This window comes from Glycine max, chromosome 12 (genome assembly GCF_000004515.6).
Source record: "Glycine max cultivar Williams 82 chromosome 12, Glycine_max_v4.0, whole genome shotgun sequence".
NCBI lineage: Eukaryota > Viridiplantae > Streptophyta > Magnoliopsida > Fabales > Fabaceae > Glycine > Glycine max.
Window position 1 is genome coordinate 5190754 of NC_038248.2, and position 21651 is coordinate 5212404.

General features: G+C 35.1%; 1 protein-coding gene and 1 pseudogene across 1 annotated transcript; one reads left to right on the forward strand and one right to left on the reverse strand.

The window, feature by feature from the left end:
- Positions 1–98: 98 nt before the first annotated feature.
- LOC100784046 (isovaleryl-CoA dehydrogenase, mitochondrial) lies at positions 99–13097 on the reverse strand. The gene is made up of 15 exons (XM_003540700.5): positions 12683–13097; positions 11691–11774; positions 11546–11603; positions 10940–11064; positions 10807–10851; positions 10540–10588; positions 10347–10456; positions 7365–7441; positions 2085–2135; positions 1926–1990; positions 1534–1688; positions 1392–1432; positions 1256–1310; positions 544–600; positions 99–450 (listed from the first exon to the last, which is right to left on the reverse strand). The coding sequence occupies exons 1-15, from the start codon at positions 12794–12796 to the stop codon at positions 307–309; spliced, it is 1230 nt and encodes a 409-aa protein (XP_003540748.1). The 5' UTR covers positions 12797–13097; the 3' UTR covers positions 99–306.
- Positions 13098–15857: 2760 nt separating this feature from the next.
- On the forward strand, positions 15858–19486 carry LOC100784582 (transmembrane protein 209-like; annotated as a pseudogene).
- Positions 19487–21651: the final 2165 nt, after the last annotated feature.

Sequence of the window (21651 nt, forward strand, 5' to 3'; positions counted from 1 at the left end):
GATTGGGGTCCCGATGTGATTTGTAACGCATCTACACACATTACTTTTGGCATCAAATTATCGAATGTCAGACCTAAATTTTTCTTTTTCCAACATTGTTTTCCAAGATGAATGATTGCTTTGAAGATTTTCAAAGCATATAAAAATGTAATATGGGAAAAATTTTATTCCTTGGACCAAATGATCAATTCTCGTGACTATAGTTCTATCAGTTTGATGAATGTAGCATTTGTTTCACAAACATCTGCAAGGGAATTCCCCAAGTGGCTCAGCACCATCCAATATGTAAGGTATCGTGGCATGTTATTACTCCTTGAAGAGCTCACGTCCAATAATCATTCTTCTGATCTCACTAGTTCCTGCACCAATCTCGTAGAGTTTGGCATCTCTCAAGAGACGACCAGTGGGATATTCATTTACATAACCATTCCCACCTAAACATTGTATAGCCTGAAAATTTGGTGGGGGTAAAAGCACTAAAAAATGTGAATAAAAGAACAACAGTAACAACTATAACCGATGCGAGCAACTTTGTTTATTTACCTGCAAAGCAACCTGGGTTGCTCTTTCAGCTGCACAAAGTATAGCTCCAGCACAATCCTGAAAATAGTAGTCAAGACAGCATGCTTTAGAACTCAATGAATAGGGAAACAACCATGGCGCGAAACAGAAAAATAGAAGTTCGTAGGAATGTAGGATTGAGGACGAGGCTAAAACTGAGGCGAGTAAAATTGTAATGAACCAACATCTTAGCTTATGTTTATGATTAAGTTTTAAAACAATTGCAGAAAACATGAACATATCAAGAATTATAATGTTACACTTTTAATTGCATGTCACGACAGCATCATAATATTACTACTAACAGATGTCAATGCACATTGTATTCATGTTATACCAAGCAAAATAGACCCAAAACAAATAAACAGAGTGAAAAAACAAAACAAACATACAAAAAACAAAAACAGAACCAATGTTAATCCTTTCTGCAATACATGTAATATGTGAAAAAAAAGGAAGGTAGTTTTTTTTTTTGAAAGGCCAATGTTAGTTGTTAATTCATTAGTGGGAGGGATTCAAAACCACGACCTCTCGCTACCCCCTTCTCCCTTCAACTACCAAGTCAACCTTATAGCTCATAAAATAAAGTAGTTTTGTAAATAGAAAAAAAAAATCCATTTAAAGAACCCAATGATTAAGCTAAATAGTACTATTTCAACCACAAGATAAAACTGATAAAGACACCTGGATGCACCTTTGGGTCAATTTTTCCGTTGTCGCAGTCCCGAGCTACTGAATACACATAAGACCTGAAACGAAGACTGTTTATCTACTGCCATGCAAACTTATATTGAAAGAGAAAAGAGCACCATGACATTAGAATCTTCTACCTTGAGGACTGTAATGAAGTATACATGTCAGCAATTTTCCCCTGTAACCAAAGATCAAATGAAAATGTGATGGCTAAGATTCACGTACACATAAAATACACACGCAGGATAATTGCAAAAAACAATGTTGTGCATAAGAAACCTGTATAAACTGAAACTCCCCAATAGGACGACCAAACTGCTCTCGTTGTCGAACATAAGGAAGGACAACATCAAGACATGCCTGCATAATACCAAGAGGACCAGCTGCCAAAACAAGTCTCTCCAGATCCAGCCCAGACATCATGACATAGACTCCTGAAACAAAAGAATAAGTGGTAATAAATGACACTTGACATGCAACAATAACAAAATGTCCTTCTCTTTATCAGTATTTGCATGGAAAAAAGAGAAAGGAAAACTAGTGGCCCTACTTTGGAGAAGCTTCTTTTAACTTACACAAATAGTGCCACTAAAAACAAAATTCTGGCACCAAAGTAACAAAAATAAGAACATTATTTTGCAAACAATAAAGAAGACTACAAAAGCAAATACCTTTCCCTTCTTTCCCAAGAACATTTTCGTCTGGAACAAAGCAATTCTCAAAGACAAGCTCACACCTGCCCGCAGAATTCCATTTTATCAGTTAAAGTGAGGGAAAGTGGTTAGGAATGGATTATAAATAGAAATTTCTCACAGAACATGCATACATACGTATCACTTCCTCGCATCCCAAGTTTATCCAATTTCTGGGCAGTATTGAATCTGTAGTCAAACATAAATAATGTTAGATTTTCATCTTTCATCTCTATTTTTCTCACGGTTAGATTTGCATGTTATTTATGAGTGATCATGACTCTTTCTTTCTCCATCATTTTCAGAGAAGGATTTTTTGCAAGCTATTGGAGTATACTTACTCGATACTGTATTTTCTTTTTAGCTAAATCAGTAAGTCTAACTATAGTTAGTAGTTAGACTGCTGTTAGTTGTTAGTTAGGACAGATGTGTACAGCTGTCACTAACTAACTCAGCTTAGTTGACAGTTACATAACTATAACTGTTATATAAACAGAGTTGTAAACTGTTTTCAGTTGGGTTGAATTCCTTAATACAAATCTCTTACTCCTCTCTTATCTCTAAATTCCTTTATGGTATACAGAGCTAGGTTGATCCTAAGTTAATTTTCATGCTTCCGTGTTACATGACTCTATTGGTGGTTCGTCACCTCCTCATCCTCTTTCTCTGCAAGGTATCTTCTTCTCCGGCTACGTTCTCACACTCCATCTTTGAGAAGCTTACGACTTCCAATTATCTTTTATGGTAAAGTCAAGTGCAACCAGTTGTTAAAGGTCATGGTTTATCTCACTTTCTTGTTGCTCCAATCATTCTGTCACGATTTGCGACTATTGCCAATTGTGATGCAGGCATAGTGTCACCGGAGTATCTCAGCTAGGAGAAGCAAGATCAGCTTCTTCTTTCCTGGTTACAATCGACGATCTCTGGATCTGTTCTTCCTCTTCTTGTAGGATGCACTACTTCATGGCATCTCTAGGAGAAACTTCACTCACATTTCCATTTGATTGCTCGCACAAGGAAGCATCAATTTCAACGGAGCTTCGAAACCTCTCTCTCGACAATCGCAAAATCACTGACTATCTCCTTCATGTTCAAACGCTGGTTGATGCGCTTACTTCCATTGGTGATTCTGTTTTGCAAAGCGAGAAAGTTGATGTCATTCTTGGAGGATTCCGACAGAGTATGAGACCACAGTATCCTATATCTACAACAAATCTAAGCCTATGTCTGTGGATGATGTAGAATCACTTCTTGCTCATGAATCACGACTTGACAAACTCAGCAAGAAGTCTCTAGGTGCTGGAAATCGTACTGAATGAAACCCTAATTCTACCCCCAATTTTCAGTCTCAGATCAGTGCTGGAGTTAATTCTAATCCTCAAGCGTATGTAAATCAAGTTTCTAATGATGCTGCTAACAATTACAACAATTTTGGCAGCAATTCCGGCAGAGGTGGTGGCCTATCGTGGCAGCCATGATGGAGGTCGCAGCCGTGGTGGGGGTCATGGCAAATTTGCAGATGTTCGGTGTCAAGTTTGCCATAAATTAGGTCATGAAGCATCTTTTTGCTATCATAGGTATGATGAAAATTATTTTGCTTCACAACCTACGAATTACACCAATAATCAGACATCAACTCAGCCTTCACAGCCATATGATCAAACACCTACCCAAACCTCACAGTGATCTTCTGTCACTTCATCATCCTCTAATCAAACCCCAAACAGTACCTATCCACCACCACCACCACCTTTTAATCCCTATAATCCTTATCCCTTTTTCCCTTATCCACCTCAATACATGCCACCTCAATATCAGTCTCAGCCCATGAACCCTACTTCATCATCACCATCTCCACAGGCCCATGTTGCTAGTGTTCAACCAGTGCAGTCTGCAAACTGGTATCCTGATTCTGGTTCTTCTAACCATGTGACTAATGTGTCAAAATATTCAGCAAGCTACCCCCTTTGAAGGTCCAGATCAAATCACCATAGGTAATGGTCAGGGCTTGAACATTAATGCCTCAGGTGTTTCATCTTTTTATTCTCCCTTTAACTCAAAGATTTTTCCTACTCGTAAGAATCTTTTATTTGTGGCTTCTATCACTAAAATCTTAGTGTCAGTCAATTTTGCAAAGATAACTTAGTTTTCTTTGAATTTCATCCCTCCTATTGTGTGGTTAAATCTCAGGTTTCTAAAGAAGTTCTCCTTCATGGACTGGTGGGTCATGATGGGCTATACCATTTTCCTGACTTGCTTCAGTCTTCAAGACAATCTTCTTCATCAAGTGATTTTGTGCAATCCAATTCTTCCTTTGTAAATATGCAGAATAATTTTTCATTTGTAAGTGTTGCTTCCACATGTAAAGATTCCTATGCCATTTGGCATTCTAGACTTGATCATCCAAGTACTGAAGTTCTGAAACTAGTACTCAAATTGTGTATTATTCCACTCATTAATAAAACAAGTTCAGATTTCTGTTCATCTTGTTGTGTTGGCAAGTCTCACAGACTGCCTTCTTCTCCTTCTCTTACTGTTTACTCAACCATTTGAGTTAGTTTATACTGATCTTTGAGGTCCTGCACCCTTTACTTCTCATTCTGGTTTTAAATACTATGTCACATTTGTAGATGCTCATTCTAGATTTACCTGGATGTATCTGTTGAAAAACAAGTCAGAAACTGAGTGTTTTCAAACAGTTTCATACTATGGTTAAAACTCAATTTAATTTTCCTATTAAAGCAGTTTCATACTGTCACATTTGTCACATTTTTTTTTTCAAACAGTGTTATTCGTAGACTAATCCTTCCACATACTCATCACCAAAATGGAGTTGTGGAAAGAAAGCACAGACATATAGTTGAAATGGCTCTAACTATGCTTTCTCAAGCTAGTTTACCTCTAGAATATTGGGATAATGTTGTTGTTTCAAGTGTTTACTTGATCAATAGGCTTCCTTCATCTGCCATTCAGAATGAAGTTCCTTATCAAAATCTTTTTGACAAGCTGCCAGACTACAAGTTTCTAGTTTTTGGAAGTGCTAGTTTTCCTTTATTTAGACCCTATAACTAACACAAGTTTCAGCCCAGATCTCAGGAATGTGTATTCCTAGGATATTCCTTATCTCATAAAGGCTACAGGTGTCTCTCATCTGATGGCAGAATCTATATTTCTAAAGATGTTATATTCAAGGAGGCTAAGTTTCCTTATCCTCAACTCTTTGCTGAGCCAGTTACTTCTTCAACACAAGCATCAAACAGCACTTTATCTGTTCTGCCTTCTGTTTTGAATCCTGTAGCTCCTGCTATGTCTCAGTCTACAGGAAATAATTCCACACATGAAGTTTCATCTACTTCAGGGACTAATTCCACAAATGAAGTTTCATCTTCTTCAATTAGTCCTGAACCAGCAGCAACTAGTTATCTATCAGCATCTACTGATCACTTACCATCTCCTCAACCAGAGGTATCTTCTAATCCTGTGATATCTGCCCCAGTACCTCCTACTTCAGTGCACTCCCCTGCAGAATCTCCTCCTTTGCTGGTCAGAGCTGATAATACTCATCCAATGTGTACAAGGGCAAAAGCCGGAATTATAAAACCAAGGCTGCAACCAACTTTGCTTCTCACTCATGCTGAACCTAAGTCCACCAAGTCAGCTCTATCTAATCCTACTTGGCATGCAGCTATGAAGACAGAATATGATGCTCTTCTTCATAACAACACTTAGACACTTGTTGATCTCCCCTCCTCAAGGTCTCCTATTGGTTGCAAATGGGTCTTTAGGGTCAAGGAAAACCCTGATGGTACAGTCAGCAAATATAAAGCTAGGCTTATTGCCAAAGGCTTTCATCAAAGACTAGGTTATGATTACAATGAGACCTTCTCACCTGTAATCAAACCAATTACAGTCAGAATTCTTTTGACTCTTGCTGTTACTAACAAATGGAAACTTCAGCAACTAGATGCCAACAATGCTTTTCTAAATGGCATTCTTGAAGAGGAAGTCTACAAGACTCAACCTCCTGGATTTGAGGACTCCAACAAACATCTAGTTTGCAAACTAAACAAAGCTATTTATGGCCTAAAACAAGCTCCTAGGGCTTGGTTTGAGAAACTCAGAAATACTCTTTTTACCTAGAGTTTCAAATCCAGCAAGTGTGATCCTTCTTTATTAGTGTATTCAGACACTAGTACTGTGGTTTATATGCTGGTCTATGTAGATGATATTATTGTCACAGGCAATAATCACACCTTTATTAAATCTCTGGTTTCTAAACTCCACTCTGAGTTTTCTCTCAAAGATTTGGGTGATCTTGACTATTTTCTGGGAATTGAAGTCAGCTCTCAACCTAATGGATCTCTTCTACTCACTCAGTCCAAATACATTACAGATTTATTGGCAAAGACTACTATGGATGAGGCTAATTCTATCTCTTCTCCTATGGTTGGTGGCTGCAAACTAACTCAAACAGGGTATGAATATTTTTCAGACCCCTCTCTTTATAGATCAGTTCTGGGTGCTCTTCAGTATGCTACAATAGCAAGGCCAGAAATCAGTTTTTCTGTCAACAAAGGTTGCCAGTTTATGAGTAAACCTACTGACCAGCATTGGATAGCTGTGAAGAGGATACTTAGGTATCTCAAAGGGACTATCAATTTTGGACTAGTATGCAGCCTAATTTCTCTTTCTCTCACTATTCTGTTCATGCCTATTGTGATGCTGACTGGGCATCAGATCCTGATGATAGAAGGTCCACCTTAGGTGCAGCAATTTTCCTAGGACCCAATTTGGTCTCTTGGTGGTCCAAAAAGCAATCAGTAGTGGCTAGGTCCAGTACTGAAGCAGAATACCGAAGTTTAGCTAAGTCAGTAAGTCTAACTATGGTCAGTAGTTAGTTAGGACAGCTATGTTACAGATGTCACTAACTCACTCAGGTTAGTTGACAGTTACAGTTATGTAACTGTCATATAAACAGAGTTGTAAACTGTTTTTAGTTGGGTTGAATTCCTCAATACAAATCTCTTCCTCTCTGCTCTCTAAATTCCTTAACAAGACTCACTCAGGAATCAAATATGAACTATTTGATGTTAAAAGGTTCCAGCACTTTTTTATTTTTTTATTAAAACTATTTTGCATTACTTCTACAGCACATGATAAGTCCCACTGAACGAGTCTAGCATTAAATGATACATGAGAGCAACTTGGTTTAACATACAATTTAATATCCATTAGTTGGAGAAGCATCACTTGTCAAAGTGAAATTGCAGCTTAAAATCATGTGATGCCAGTAAAGATTAACAACCTATGGTGGCATGGCAAGTGGTCACATTATTGCCTAAAAATTAACTAAGTTGAAATATAGAGGTTTGTCCACTTAATATTGTATAACTTGTTGTCAAGATTTAGAGCAATTACCCAGGCATTCCCTTCTCAATGATGAATGCAGTAATGCCTTTTGACCCAGCAGTTATGTCTGTTTTAGCATAGACAACCTGATTCAATTCAACACAATCAAATACGTGTTATGCATTCTCAGCATATGTCTGAACTATAATAAAATATAGTTTTATATTACATGAGCATCCTGTTTCTTGATATAAGTCATAAAGATATTGGTCACAAATACAAAAATTCTCTTGGATCTGTGGATATTAAATTGAAAAATATGTTATCCCGTTTAAATATCAATTCCAATGGTTTACTTGGAACCCAGGCATTACTTTTTTTTATCAACTAAAATATGTATACATATTATTAATAATGAATAATAATTGTTAGCAGCACCAGAGGTACTATTTTCTGTACATACTACCACACTATTACCATCACTGTTCCGGTTGGGGATTCTAATATATTCTGAATGCAGTGTATATTAGAGTGCCAAAACGCTGTGATGTAAAGCATGATATATCCCACCTACAAAAGACCTTATCCCCCTCCACACAAAAGCCCAGCTTTAATATTGCTGGTTCATACATGAGAAGGTGTTTCAAAATCATTTTCCATGTTTTTCAGCCACAACCAACAAAAGAAAATCACCTCCTCCATCACTTTCTGATCATCAAATTCTTCATTGGAGAAAATCAACCCGTTCCTATGGTGCCATATACACCATGTCAAAGCTACCCACAGTGTTTGCCACCTATTCTGAATCACACCATCCATACAGCAGTATGAGTGCTGTAAGAAGTGTTCCTTTGGTGTCTGTGGCAATATTGTAGACACTCTCAGCCATGAGAGACACTCCCACCACATTGGTATTATCCTATCACAGTTAAGGAATAAGTGTGGAGCATCTTCATCCACAAACAAACACAGCAGACATCTAGACTCCTGCAGATCCACATTTCTTCCTAAAAGATTAATCCTTGTTGGAATTCTGTCCTTCAACAACCTCCAACTGAAATGCATGACCTTGCTTGCAACCTTCAACTTCCACAACCTGCTGTACACCCCATTGTCGTCCTCAGCCTCTTCCCAATCACCCCCATCTTCACAAAGAATTTTATATGCGCTGCTAGCTGAATACTCCCCACCTATGTCCCCCAACCACACCCAACTGTCCTTCTGCAAAGGCCAAATACAAAGAGCCTCCACTTCCGCCATGAAATTTGATGCCAAGGCCAGCTCACTTTCCATCAGATTCCTTCTCCATAATAGATTCCAATCCCAAGTACCATCTACCACTCGCCCCATCTGATAAATGAACTGCTGTCTTCGTTCTATCCATCATACAGATTCCTTCACCAGGCCAACCATCCTCCCAAAATCTTTTGATCCACACCCTATACTCTATTTTATATTCTCATTAAACCATCTTCCCTCCACATTAAAGCCACATCCTGCATTTAGATCATGCACCATATGGATTCTTTGTTACTTCTCCTCTCGCTAACTAGATTCCTCCATCCACCGTACTTCGACTCCAGTATTTTCCCCCATAACTCACCTTGGTAGTGGAATAAATTCCAGCGCCACTTTCCAAGTAAAGCGCAATTAAACTTTGTCAGTTCCGAATGCCCAGTCCTCCCCTCGCCTTTGGAAGACAAATTGTGTCCCAACTGATCCATGGGATCTTCCTATGCTCCACATCGCCACCCCAAAGAAACCTTCGCTGCAAACCCTCTAGCTTTGACACTACCTTCTTAGGAACCCTGAAAAAAGAAAAATAAAAGATAGGAATTGAGTTCATGACTGACTTTATCAAAGTCACCCTTCCCCCAAAAAGAGATGTCTTTGTTTCCACTTATTTAATCTCTTTTCACACTTCACAATGATTGTTTCCCATGTTTCGCTCCGCCTTGGGTTAGCCCCGATGGGAATCCCCAAGTAAGAAAAGGGCAGCGACAGCAATCTGCAATTCAACGTGTCTGCAGCATTTTTCACCCACTCCTCGGACACCCCGAAGGCCCCAAAGCAGCTCTTGGCAAAGTTGATCTTCAGACCTGAAACTAGCTCAAAGCTCCATAGCATAGTCTTGATGGCAGCCACATTAGACATGGAGGCGTCACTGAAAAAGATAGTATCGTCTGTGTATTGCAGTATACTGCTTCAACTTTATCACTTCCCACCTCAAAAGCATCATACAAATTCTTCTTCTGAACCTCCCTCATCAATCCCAATAGCATTTTCTTCCTTACATTTTTACCCATTCATGGTGTAATAATGGTTTCTCTTCATTTTAGCATTATGGGAAAAAGTGATTGAGCATAGATTAAGAAAAGAAACAAGGATTGCAGAGAATCAATTTGGATTTGTACAACCAATTATACTCTATGGTAGTCAATGTTGGGCTTTAAAACAACATGAGAGAAAAGTAGGAGTAGGGGAAATTATAATGTTAAGGTGGATGTGTAGTCACACAAAAAAAGACATTATACAGTATTGCATACAAGGAGATATTAATATGGCACCTATCAAGGAGAAGATGATAGAAAATCAGTTTAATTAGTTTGGATATGTGCAAAGCGGGTTATTGGAGGCACAAACAAGGAGTAGATTGCATTGCTTTTAGCCCTACAAAAAGGGTAGAGGGAGACTAAGAAAGACATTGGAAGATAATATTAAAAGAAACTCATGGTGAATATATCCTGGAGAATTTGGCTTTTGACCACGGCCTGTGACATTGTGTGATTCATGTATCTAACCTCACCTAATGGGATAAGGCAGTTGTTGTTGTATGGTGCAATAAATCCTTAAGACATTGATATTTTTCATCATTATTTTGCAATAAGGTCCTCAAATTATGATAAAGATATGCTGTTACAGTGAAAAATAATCCATTGAATTTACCAATTAGGGAAACACTGCCCTTTTAGTTTTCCAAAGGCATATCAAGCACGAATAAAGTCAATGCAAAGAGCATGGGAAAATGCAATGAAATTTAAAGAATCATACTAATGTTTGAGCAACTGGCCCATTAGTACACCACATCTTGTTCCCATTAAGTACATAGCCCCCATCTACACGATCAGCCTTGCATTTCATGCTGACAACATCAGAACCAGCTGCAGAAAAGTTCATTCACTTTGTAAATTCCTTGGAATATCTCAAAATGCAAGATATTATAATTCAAGTTCACACATCTTACAATTGGGCTCGCTCATTGCCAATGCTCCCACATGATCCCCAGAAATAAGCTTCAAAATTGAAGAGAAAAAAACAACTTAGCCTATAAATAGAGAGATAAATAGACACAGAAAAGTTGAGAAAGACTACTAATCAGCACAAGAAATGGGTAGAAAGCTAAGAGCATTTTTGGCTGATAAAGTCCATCTTTTACGCATCATCGGCAAGAGGGCTAGGCAGCAAACATTTCACTGAAAATAAATAAGATTAAATTGCACAGAACTAGAACCTTTGGTAAATATTTCTCTTTCTGAACAGGGCTTCCATTCCTCACCTAAACAAAACAGGAGGTAGCAATCCTGAAGACTCATTAGAAGATCATAAAGCATATAAAGAAAGAGACTTAAGTTCTCTTCAATTACCAGCTGATTGATACACAAGTTTGAATGAGCACCATAAGAAAGACCAACAGAACCTGAAGCACGGCTAATCTCTTCCATTGCTATACAGTGATACAAGTAACCTAGGCCAAGCCCTCCATATTCCTCTGCAAATAAGCAGAAATAGAATTGGAAAAGCTTGTTGACATACAAGACATGGCCATATTGTAAAGATTCCAAGTATACTACCAATCTTTAAGAACACCCAAAGAAGAAGAATTTCATAAAAAATGATTGTCCATATGACTCCATTTATAAAATAATACCGAAGAATGATGATTTGAGAATATATGAATAATTTGATTAATTTCTACTCAGCCTGCAAAATGAAATAGTATCTGGTACCTACCCTTTCTTTGGGGAGGTATATCAGACACCTTTTTCAGTGATTGGATGTTATGTGCAGAAAGAATTGTGCTTTGTTAGCATTTATTATCTTCACAATTGTATCACAAGATATACAGGGAGAATAACAACTGTCAAATGGAAGTCACGGTAACAGATAACACCAACAGCTTACAAATCTAAAAAGGAAATTTTTTCGACAAATCAGAAAATGGAAGCAGTGAAGCAAGAAAAACAAACTACCTGGTGCAGTAATCCCAAGGAGATTAAATTCTCCCATGCTTTTCCATAAGTTCACCTCCTAAAATTACATCAAAATGTAATCAGAATGTGTAATATACTATGAGTTATGTTCATTGGCATGATAACAAAAGATCCTCATACTGACCTTTGGGAAATAATTTGTGTGGTCTATTTTGGAAGCATGAGGGGCAATATTTTCTGTTGCAAATTGAGCAACACTTTCCTTAAACTGCACCATGCAATAAAACCTTCCAATCATTACAAGCATGACATAGCTCAACTTTTTAGAAGCTAGTACACAATACCATCTTAAGCAATAAACACATTCTGTAAAGCGTCTTGATGCAGAAAACAACCTTTAAAATGAAAGAGGATCTTAAGATTTTTCTCTCACTAAAATTCCAAAACCAAACAATTAAAGTTGTGTTTGGCTACCCATTGGGAAGCTGTTGCATGCATTACAAGTGAGAAAACATCAAAGGAAAATAAATCCAATGGGCCAAACATCACTTAGTCTCTATTGACGGAAAACACATGTGGGCACGTGCACACACACACACTCTAATTTGTTGTTATTACAAAATAAACAATTTGATGCAGATAGGGCTTTAGGTGTGGGGGGCTTGTCAATATTTTCAACGCAGTTGAACATAGTGTGAACTAAAGGGATATGCTTCAGCCAACCAAAATTCTCAAGCTAGCTTCTGTAGGTTGCCAAAGTACAGTAACTTATGGCAATGACATACATTCCAACCAAATAGCAGATACCAAGGTCAAACATCATGCTAAAAGTCATTGGATTTTCCTTTTCTACATCCTTGACAGACCAAGTGAAATGAGTTAAAGAGAAAATGAATAATTAGCCAGAGCTATCCACATTTAGTGCTCAACCATGTATCCAGCAGAATTGTCTCCTACAGAAGATACACCTAAGTAAGACCATCCCCCCCAAAAAAAAAAAACTTCCTATCCAGTAAAATAGTTCATTTATCTCATTTTATTGATCATATAATAATTTCAATCAAGACTCCATTTTTCACGCACCAGTTTATAATAACAGTGGTTTCAAGACAACCCAGATGAAAAGGTCATACATTTTGACTAAGCTTTTCAAACAAACACTGAATATGAAGGAACCTGTATCTGAGTTTCGTCGAAGAGCAAGGAGGTGGAGAAAGCAGCAGAGTGAGGCTGAGATTTCCTTCTGAAAACTGCAGAAAAAATGTACCCTGCGGTGCTGATCCTATGCATGGTGGCAATAACAAAGATGGGTCACAGTTGAAAAATGAAAATTGATCGATTATTGCCACTAATACTTAGCTAGTGTTACCACTCTGACACTCTCCATCGGTATGGCTTAATTATATATTCATTTTTGGTGCTAAGTAAAAATGATGATAATATAAATAAATAAATTCTAAAGAAAGTACTAATATATTAGTGGCAGTTTCAGATAAGGATGGAGGTTGTAGCCACCGTGGATCATCTTCAGAGTGAGAGAAAGTTATTTCATTAAGAAGCGTTTCTCAGTAAAGTGTCTAGCTACTTTCCTTGTCCGAGTCAGGAAATATATGAATTGTCTGAGATATAACTGCACATGTACTGTTCATATACTCACAAGAGATATATGAATTCTCTATAATGTTCATTTATCGATCCAATTGAATGTGAAACGAAAAAACATTTATTGGATCAGATTTTAAATTTGATTTTAAAAATCAATTCAAACCAAAATCATACATACTATATATTTTTATTCATAATGATTAAAAAAATGTTTCAAAAGGATATTAATAGTTAAGATTTGAAGAAAAAATTATATTTTTTACGAATACACATAAATTTATAAATAATTAATATCCTTTTGAAAATAAAATTATCATATAATTTATAATGAAAAAAATATTTAATTAAAGATAGTTTGCTAATTATTTGAGTTAAAATGTTTAAATATTCTATTATTAATTATATATTGATAAATAAATAAAATATTTTATATTTTATATTATTTTTTATTATATATCTTATCTTTTATTTTTTTTTTAAGTTAAAATTAAGATTAAAATAAAAAAAAATTGATCCAATTCAAATCATTTTAAATTGAATTGAATTTGATTAAAAATTTAAATTAAATAATTGGATGATAACTTAACAAAATTGATCTAATCTAATACATGAACACTCCCAATTATACCCACTATTCTCCGGACTGATGTCCTTAAATGGGACCCATCATTCAATCGATTTTCCATGCTCAATTGTTTAATATAACAGCAATTAAATCAGTAATGAATAAATAATATTTTAAATTTTTTTTAATATGATAGTAATATATCATATAATATTAAAAAGTTTTTTTTTATAATAACTCACATTTTATTCATCATCGGACTTGAATTGAACTTCATTGGTATATTAAAAAGTGATATAATATTTATTTTATAGGATTGAAAAAATTAAAAAAAAATAATATATACATCATTTATAAATTATTGTTTATAAGTTTTGATAATCAGTGTTTTTACGGAAGAGATATTTTGTTTTTTAATAACAAATATTTTCAGCTTGGTAAGAAGATATGGTCTTTTAAGTTTTAATAATAAAGAAAGTGTAAGTCAAATATATTTAGATGTTAATTAATATACGAAGGTTAGGAATAAGATGTTATTCAGTACCTTTGAGATAACTTTACTAATTGTAATCCACATATAAAGTTAGGGATAAGTTGTTTTAATTTCTATAAAGAAAGAAAACAATTATATATATATATATATATATATATTACTGGTGATATATGTAAATCTTCAATTCATACAGTAGTTAATATAATTTTCATATTATGATAGATTAATTATGTATTTGGTTGAGAGGATGAAAATAAAGATCAAAATAAGGGATAAATATTTAAATCAAAATAAAGTAGGAAAAGTATAAGACCTACATGGAATCTATCATATTTCTTCTCTACTTATCTCCTTCCCCCTCAATCAAACAGGGCAAGTTCAACCATTTTAAAACTTATTTTTCCTCCACCAAACATGCAAATTTTATTTTCATTCTTCCAAAAACCAAACACAACCAGATTAATATTGCAATGGTAAAATGGCATCATTTTGATTATTGAGCTGTTATTTTTTTTTTCTAAAATTATTAATGTTGTTTTGGTGCCTCCTTTTTTTTCCTAAAGACATATCACCTTTTTCCTTACCTAAAGTTCAACTAATGATTTATTTTGTTTCTTTTGTAATTTTTTGGTTGAATTTGTGTGTTGCTCCAGTTTATGTGGAAACTATACGTTACTTGCGATTTTTTTTTCTAAAGACATGTCACCCTTTTCCTTACCTAATGTTCAACATGATTTGTTTTGCTTCTTTTATAATTTCTTGGTTGAATTTGTGTTGCTCCAATTTATCTAAAAACGATACATGATTTAGAATTTATTATTTGTTCGACCAATATATTTGTTGTACTTAAATTGTATATTTTGAAATATACATTTCTATGAGCACACTTGCATTTTTAACAAAAGATTTTGACATTATATTAATTTGAAGAAGTATCATCTTTGAAATTTGAGGAATGACTTGTAAAATGTTGTGTTTTGATTATAATAAATACACCTACTTCAATCGCAGTGTATGTTATATCTATTTTTTTTTTTCAGCTGTCATATGTGAAAGACAAACAAACGATGATGTCATTGAGAAAGGAGTGCGACAACTCTTTGACAACAACAATAATGAGAGAGGAAGAGAGGCGAAGGAAATGATAGAAAAGAGGAAGAGGTTGTGAAGGCAATGAGGGAAGGAAGTGACATAGAGGAAGAGTGATTGGAGTCAACTAGGAGGAGTAGTTGTCAAAGTCTAGTGAAAGGAAGATAAATTAATATCCAATTGAGCAGGTATAAGAAAGGTGCTTGCAAGCCATGAAACTAGAGAATGAGAGAATAAAGATATAAATGTCCAAATTTTATTGAACAATCATACATGTAGGTTTCAATTCATTCAAATCTAATTCTTGACAAAAAAAAATAACACATTATAATTTTATAAGAAAAAAAACAAACAAGTTTTTTTACATAGACGAATTTGGAACTTTACCAATTTTCCAAAACGAAAAACATAATTTAACCTAGTTTTTTCTTAATTAGATTTTATTTTTAATTTTAATTTAATTTAAATTATTATTGTTGCTGTGTGATTTCATACTCTTCTCTCTCTTTTAATTATCCTCTTGTAAAAACCACAATAAAAATTAATTACATAAATTACATCACTCTTCACTCCAACTCTTGTTATTATTATCAGATGAGGAGTAAAAAATTCAAAAATAAAAGAAAGGAGTGAGGTGAGGGAAGAACTGAGTATGTAAATTGAAATGTGAAAGCTTAAACCCCCAAAACCAAAACCCTAGCGAGGTTGGTTCCCAATTCCCATGGTTTCTCACCCGAAATCGAAGTTCAGTGTCTATCAAAACCCTTCCTTTTCGGCGGTTCTCACTTCCAACAGTCTTCAACCTTCCAAGTTCACCATCCTCTCCTTCTTCTCTGCCTCCGCATTCGCTTTTCTCGCTGTCTTCTTCAGGTAATTCACTCTCACACACTCTTCTCTTCACAAAAATTCACTCTGTATAATATTCACACATTGCAGGGAAAACGGCTTCGTCCACATTTTGAGCTTCGCAGCTTTTTCCCCTGTCACAGCTTGTAAGTTTCCAACCTCAATTTTTTTAATTAGGGTAATTTCTGATCCCTTTATTGAACTTCAGATTGGCTTGCCAAGACGCTACAAGCTATAGTGGGTTTTATCTTCATTGTTTCTGCACTCTTCAAAGTTGTGTTTCTGCGTAGAGTTAGGTATGCTGGTGGAGGTGTTGTTGCGGCTAAGTCTCTGTCTGATGCTAACAGCGTTCATAGGAATGAGATTTTGCTAACAAAACATCAATTAGGGCTTTTAGGAGTGAAGCCAAAGGTTGATTTGGCTCAACCTGATTCAGCAAAGAAGCCCCCCAAGTCTAAACTTCAACTGCCTTCTTCAGATTTGCTTGTTCCCCTTCACCGGCCAATTCCCAGTCCCACTCAGGGTTCTTCGTCTAGCATTGATGCCGATGGTTCAAATTCTAATAGGGGTGGTGCTGCTCGTTCTATTGGTACTCCATCGAGGTAGTCAGGTTCGGTGTCATTCTATCTTTCGCCAGGTTCGGTTTCGCCTCCAAGGGGTTCGGCTGGAGTGGATTCAGCAGTTTCGAGTCCTTGGTCTAACAGGCAAGCCTCCTCTGTTACTAAGATAACGGCTGAAGAAAAGCTGGAGAAATTCATAGCTGAAGTGGATGAAAGGATCAATGAGTCTGCTGGGAAGATGTCTACCCCGCCTCCTATTGTTTCTGGTTTTGGCATAGTGAGCCCTATTACAGTTACAGGCTCAACCAATACCTCTGGAACTGCTAGGCGTACGTCATTGAGGCTTGTGAGGATGTCTCCGGGCTCGCAAAAGTTTAACACTCCCCCTAAGAAGGGTGAGGGCAAGTTTCCTGCACCAATGTCCATGGAAGAATCTGTTCAAGCTTTTGAACATCTTGGCATCTATCCTCAAATTGAACAGTGGCATGATCAACTCTGGCAATGGTTTTCTTTGCTTCTGCTCAATCCTTTGCTTAACAAGATTGAGACAAGTCACATTAAGGTTTCTTTTATTCTTCATTTCTTCTCTTATGTTCAAAGCAAGGTTAAACAAACAAGAAAAATATTGACTTTGGAAGTCAATATATGTGATGGCAACAATAATTTTCAATGACAGACAAAGTAGTATTTGATGTAAAATTTTCGTGGAGGGTTTCAGGACCTCTCATTCATGTGCTATGATAAGTGTGTAGAGCTGGTTTTGGAGAGAATTAATTTTGGGTCAAGTTTCTTTTTAGAGTGTGTTTATCTATTCATGTTATAAGAAGAATGAGTCTTGTTTGGTTAATTCGGAAAAATTACTTAAGGTTTGCTATGTAATTAATCACCAAGAAAAATGGATATCACTATAAAGTGCACTTTGCATTATTTGACTAATATAGATTATGGCTGGTAATACTACTGCAAAAGGTTGAACTTTCAAAGAGTTTTTCTTTTGCTGAAATATCAATTTTTGAAGTCTAAGCAGCTCAAATTAATGTGTGGCTGAGCCACCCAAACTAAGCAAAAGCAGTCAAAAACTCATTTTGGTACTGTATTCAAACGAGCTCTTGTTAATTTAAGTTAGAAGCCCTGAACATCCACAACATGATTGGGGCATCAACTAATTTAATTCATTTTCTCTGGCTCTAAGATTTCCATATTGATAGGTTATGCAAGCAGCTGCTAAACTTGGTATTTCAATCACGATTAGTCAAGTGGGCAGTGATATGCTGTCTACTGGCACCCCTTCTGCTTTGCCAACAATTAATAAGAATCAAGAGTGGCAACCTGCAATGTCTCTCAATGAAGATGGATTACTTCATCAGTTACATTCTACTCTTGTGCAGGCCATAGATTCTTCCAAATGTATGTTGCTTCACAATAATCAATTAAATGTGATTTTCTGACCTCCCAATTGTATTATATTTGCTGATAGCTTCTGATTTTTACAAATTCCTCTTGGTTTATATTTATATACAGCCTTGCTTGTATCTAATATGCAGCAGTCTCCACAGCAGATTCTCTAGTTCCTGTTATGCAGGATTGTGTGGATGCTATCACTGAACACCAAAGGCTTCAACCATTGGTTAAAGGAGAGTGGTTAAAGGTTTGCTACCTCAAAGCAGTGTCCGTGCTGATTACAACGTCCAAAGGATCTGAGGTTGATAGAATTATGGATATATTGCTCTTATTTGTCATTAACCTTCATCGGATTTCCTAAATAAATTGAAGCAGAAATTAATCTAAGATTGGTTTCATGGCCGGCATACACCAATGTAATCTAACTTTAGTTGCCTTGTCTTAATTTTTAGAGCTTGCAGAACGAACATGCTTGAAGAATTATGAGTACCTGGGAAGTGGTGAGGTTTATGATAAAAAGAATAAAAAGTGGACACTTGAGTTACCTTCTGATCCTTACTTGCTGTTGTATCTGTTCTGTGCTTTCCTAGAACATCCAAAATGGATGTTACATGAGGATGCCATGTCATATGCTGGAGCTCAATCTGGCAAAAACCGGCTATTCTTGGGAGTCCTTCCCCCAAAGGAAAGGTTTCCAGTGAAATACATTGCTGTAGTGTCTACTGTCCCTTCTGTGCTGCACCCAGGAGCATGTATACTAGCAGTTGGAAAGCAGGGTCCCCCAATTTTTGCCTTGTACTGGGATAAGAAGTCGCAGTTTTCTCTTCAGGTCAGTAATGCCTGTGTAGCCCCAACTCATGAACTAACATCAAATACTTTTGAGCTTTCTTTGATGCTACTATTATTTAACTCATAATGCTGTTATTTTCCAATACATATTTTGTCCATTGTGAGCAAGAATGCTACTAGCCTACTGTTATTCTTTTATGTTGGTTTGCTAACAGCCATGGATTTATGTCAGGGAAGAACGGCACTTTGGGATTCCATCTTGCTTCTGTGCCATAAAATTAAGATTGTGTATGGAGGTGTTATTAGGGGCATGCATTTAGGCGCTTCAGCTTTAAGCATTCTCCCCGTTATGGAAGCAGAATATGAAAGATAAAGTCTGTATGATTGACAAACCACTCTGCTTCTATCAACATTCAGCAGGCGGACGACAACTTCTGCAGTAAATTGCATTTCTCAAAGCCAGACATTGCAGGAAAGAACACGCTGGAGTTGACCTCCTGATTGAGTGTTGATTTGAATTATGCTGTATCCTGTATTGTAGAGGCCTTTACAATTCCCGGCTCAACCATTTTACTGTACCTGGGAATATTGCACTTTGTCAGAAATGAAATTTGGATAGCTCATGACCAAAAGATTTACAGAATCTTTGTATACCCTTCCTTTCCAAATGCAGTTCGCTACATACTCGATGCTTTCCTTGGGGAAAACTTGTCCCGTGCCATGTGATATGGTCGATAAAACTAAAACAAACAGCAACTAAACCGGAGCATATTTTAATGTATTTATTTGCATTTTTCTGTTTGTAAACATGATATAGACACCTTATTTTTTAGGCAAATGCTAACAAGTGCCCCAAGGATACTAGTTAAGGAATTAAAAGTAGAAAGTTTTTGACTGGAAGGTGCAAAATTGCGTTTTCTACTCCTATGATTTACATATTAAAATTTTTCTTCGTTTAATTTTTTAACGAATGTCCTTAAGGTGCTGGTTACTAAGATCTTATTATTTGGGTAGCAAAGTAAATGTTTCACTTGCCATAATAACTGAATTAAATTATACTAGTTGTAAGCTTGGAATGTGGATGGCCATAGGAAAAGAAAACCATAGGTTGGGTGGATTTTTTTGTGTGCAAGAAACAAAGATTTAAAACAACTCATGCACCCGGTCATGGGTTGGGATTTTGAGTTTATTAACAAGTACATAGTATGAGAAATGAAATTATGATTAGTGTAACTAGAAATGAAATAATTGGTTAGGTGCTTTAGTTTAAATGGAACTAGGAATTTCAAAGCAAATCTCTGACTTCTTAGTTATGTGCAAGATCAGTCATGATATTTTATGGGTCCAAGACATAATAATAATAATAATAATAATAATAATAATAATAATGACGACGACGACGGTCCCTTATATACAAGTAGTAAAAAATATAAACATGTATTCCTTTAAAAATAGATACAAAATTTCACTAAAATGATGTTTCATTACATTAACTGATTAACATGATTTTAATAAATCTCAAGAAATTTCAATTTATTCATGTTATCATCTATCATTTGATTTACACCTCCAAAAACAATTATACACAAAAAAAAATTGTACAAGTTATCCTCTAAAAGAAAAAAAAATACAAAATATGTATATATAATTTTTAATAATGATTTTATGCAATTTTTTTTATAATTTCTTCTCTTTTTTATTTTCTTTCTATGTCCATCTTTTTTCTCGTCACATCTACTTGATCTCATTTTTTTATCTCTTCCACAATATGGATACGCCTCCTAAAAAATATATATAATCATCATGTTCAATAAGTTTTAACACCTCTATTTTTTTCTCTAAATGTTTCTTAACAAAAAAATATTATTCCATTGTTTAAAGTAGAGAATATATTATTCTTATTATTATCAAGTTAAAAATTAAATTTTGCTTTAATAAGAATTGAAGGTCAATTATGTTTATAAAACTTTAAATGTGACATCTAAATATAATAAAATAAAGTTTTTTTATCATTAGAATTGTTATCTTGAATTTTAAAACAATCTCCGTTATCCCTTTGTAGCGCTATGATCTTACACCTTTTGTTTAATTTATGTAAATTTGTTTTTGTGATGTGGTTAATTATTATAATTTTTTAGTTGTTAGCTAAATTTAATATATTAATTTTAAAATTAGAATTTAATTTTTCTATTCCCTCAAAGAAAATGTTCTAGCTGTCTGTTGACAAAATATCATCATTTTTAAATTAAAACTTATATTTATGTTCCTTATTAATAATATATTAACTTCTAGTTTAATTCTTTATAATTTAAGTTTTGATTTGTGTTTTTTATTTTGTTAAAAAAGTAAACAATTTAAGTTTATTATTATAGATTCATTATATGTTGATATCATAATTAGTTAAAAATTATTTAACATGAATTTTTTAATATAATCATTAGAGGAAAAACTAATGATGAGAAGAATAATACTATTTAATAACTTGTCTTACTTTAGTTTGAATAAAAAAATATTTCTTTTAGATGATAAATAAAAAAATCAATATATTAATGAAAACAACATAAAATATTATTACATAACTTTTTTTAAAATGTTGATCCCTTTTAATCGTGGACACTGGTTGTGTTTGAACATGTAACATATAATCAAAGAAATAACTCATTCTACTCAATAAACTGAACTAGACCCTTTGATCAATTTAATTTAGTGATAAGTAACAACACAAATTAAGTTTAAAAAATATTCTCAAGATATAAGGAATTTAACGAAAAACGAGTATGCTAAATTTTGATGACAG

Excerpts from the sequence above, each read along its gene's own strand:
- LOC100784046 (XM_003540700.5), bottom strand. The coding sequence starts at position 12,796 with ATGCATAGGATCAGCACCGCAGGGTACATTTTTTCTGCAGTTTTCAGA. Across the intron at positions 2,136-7,364 it reads ATTGAGAAGGGAATGCCTGG|ATTCAATACTGCCCAGAAAT; the intron begins GTAATTGCTCTA and ends GTTTGACTACAG. Across the intron at positions 1,991-2,084 it reads GGGATGCGAGGAAGTGATAC|GTGTGAGCTTGTCTTTGAGA; the intron begins GTATGTATGCAT and ends TTCTGCGGGCAG.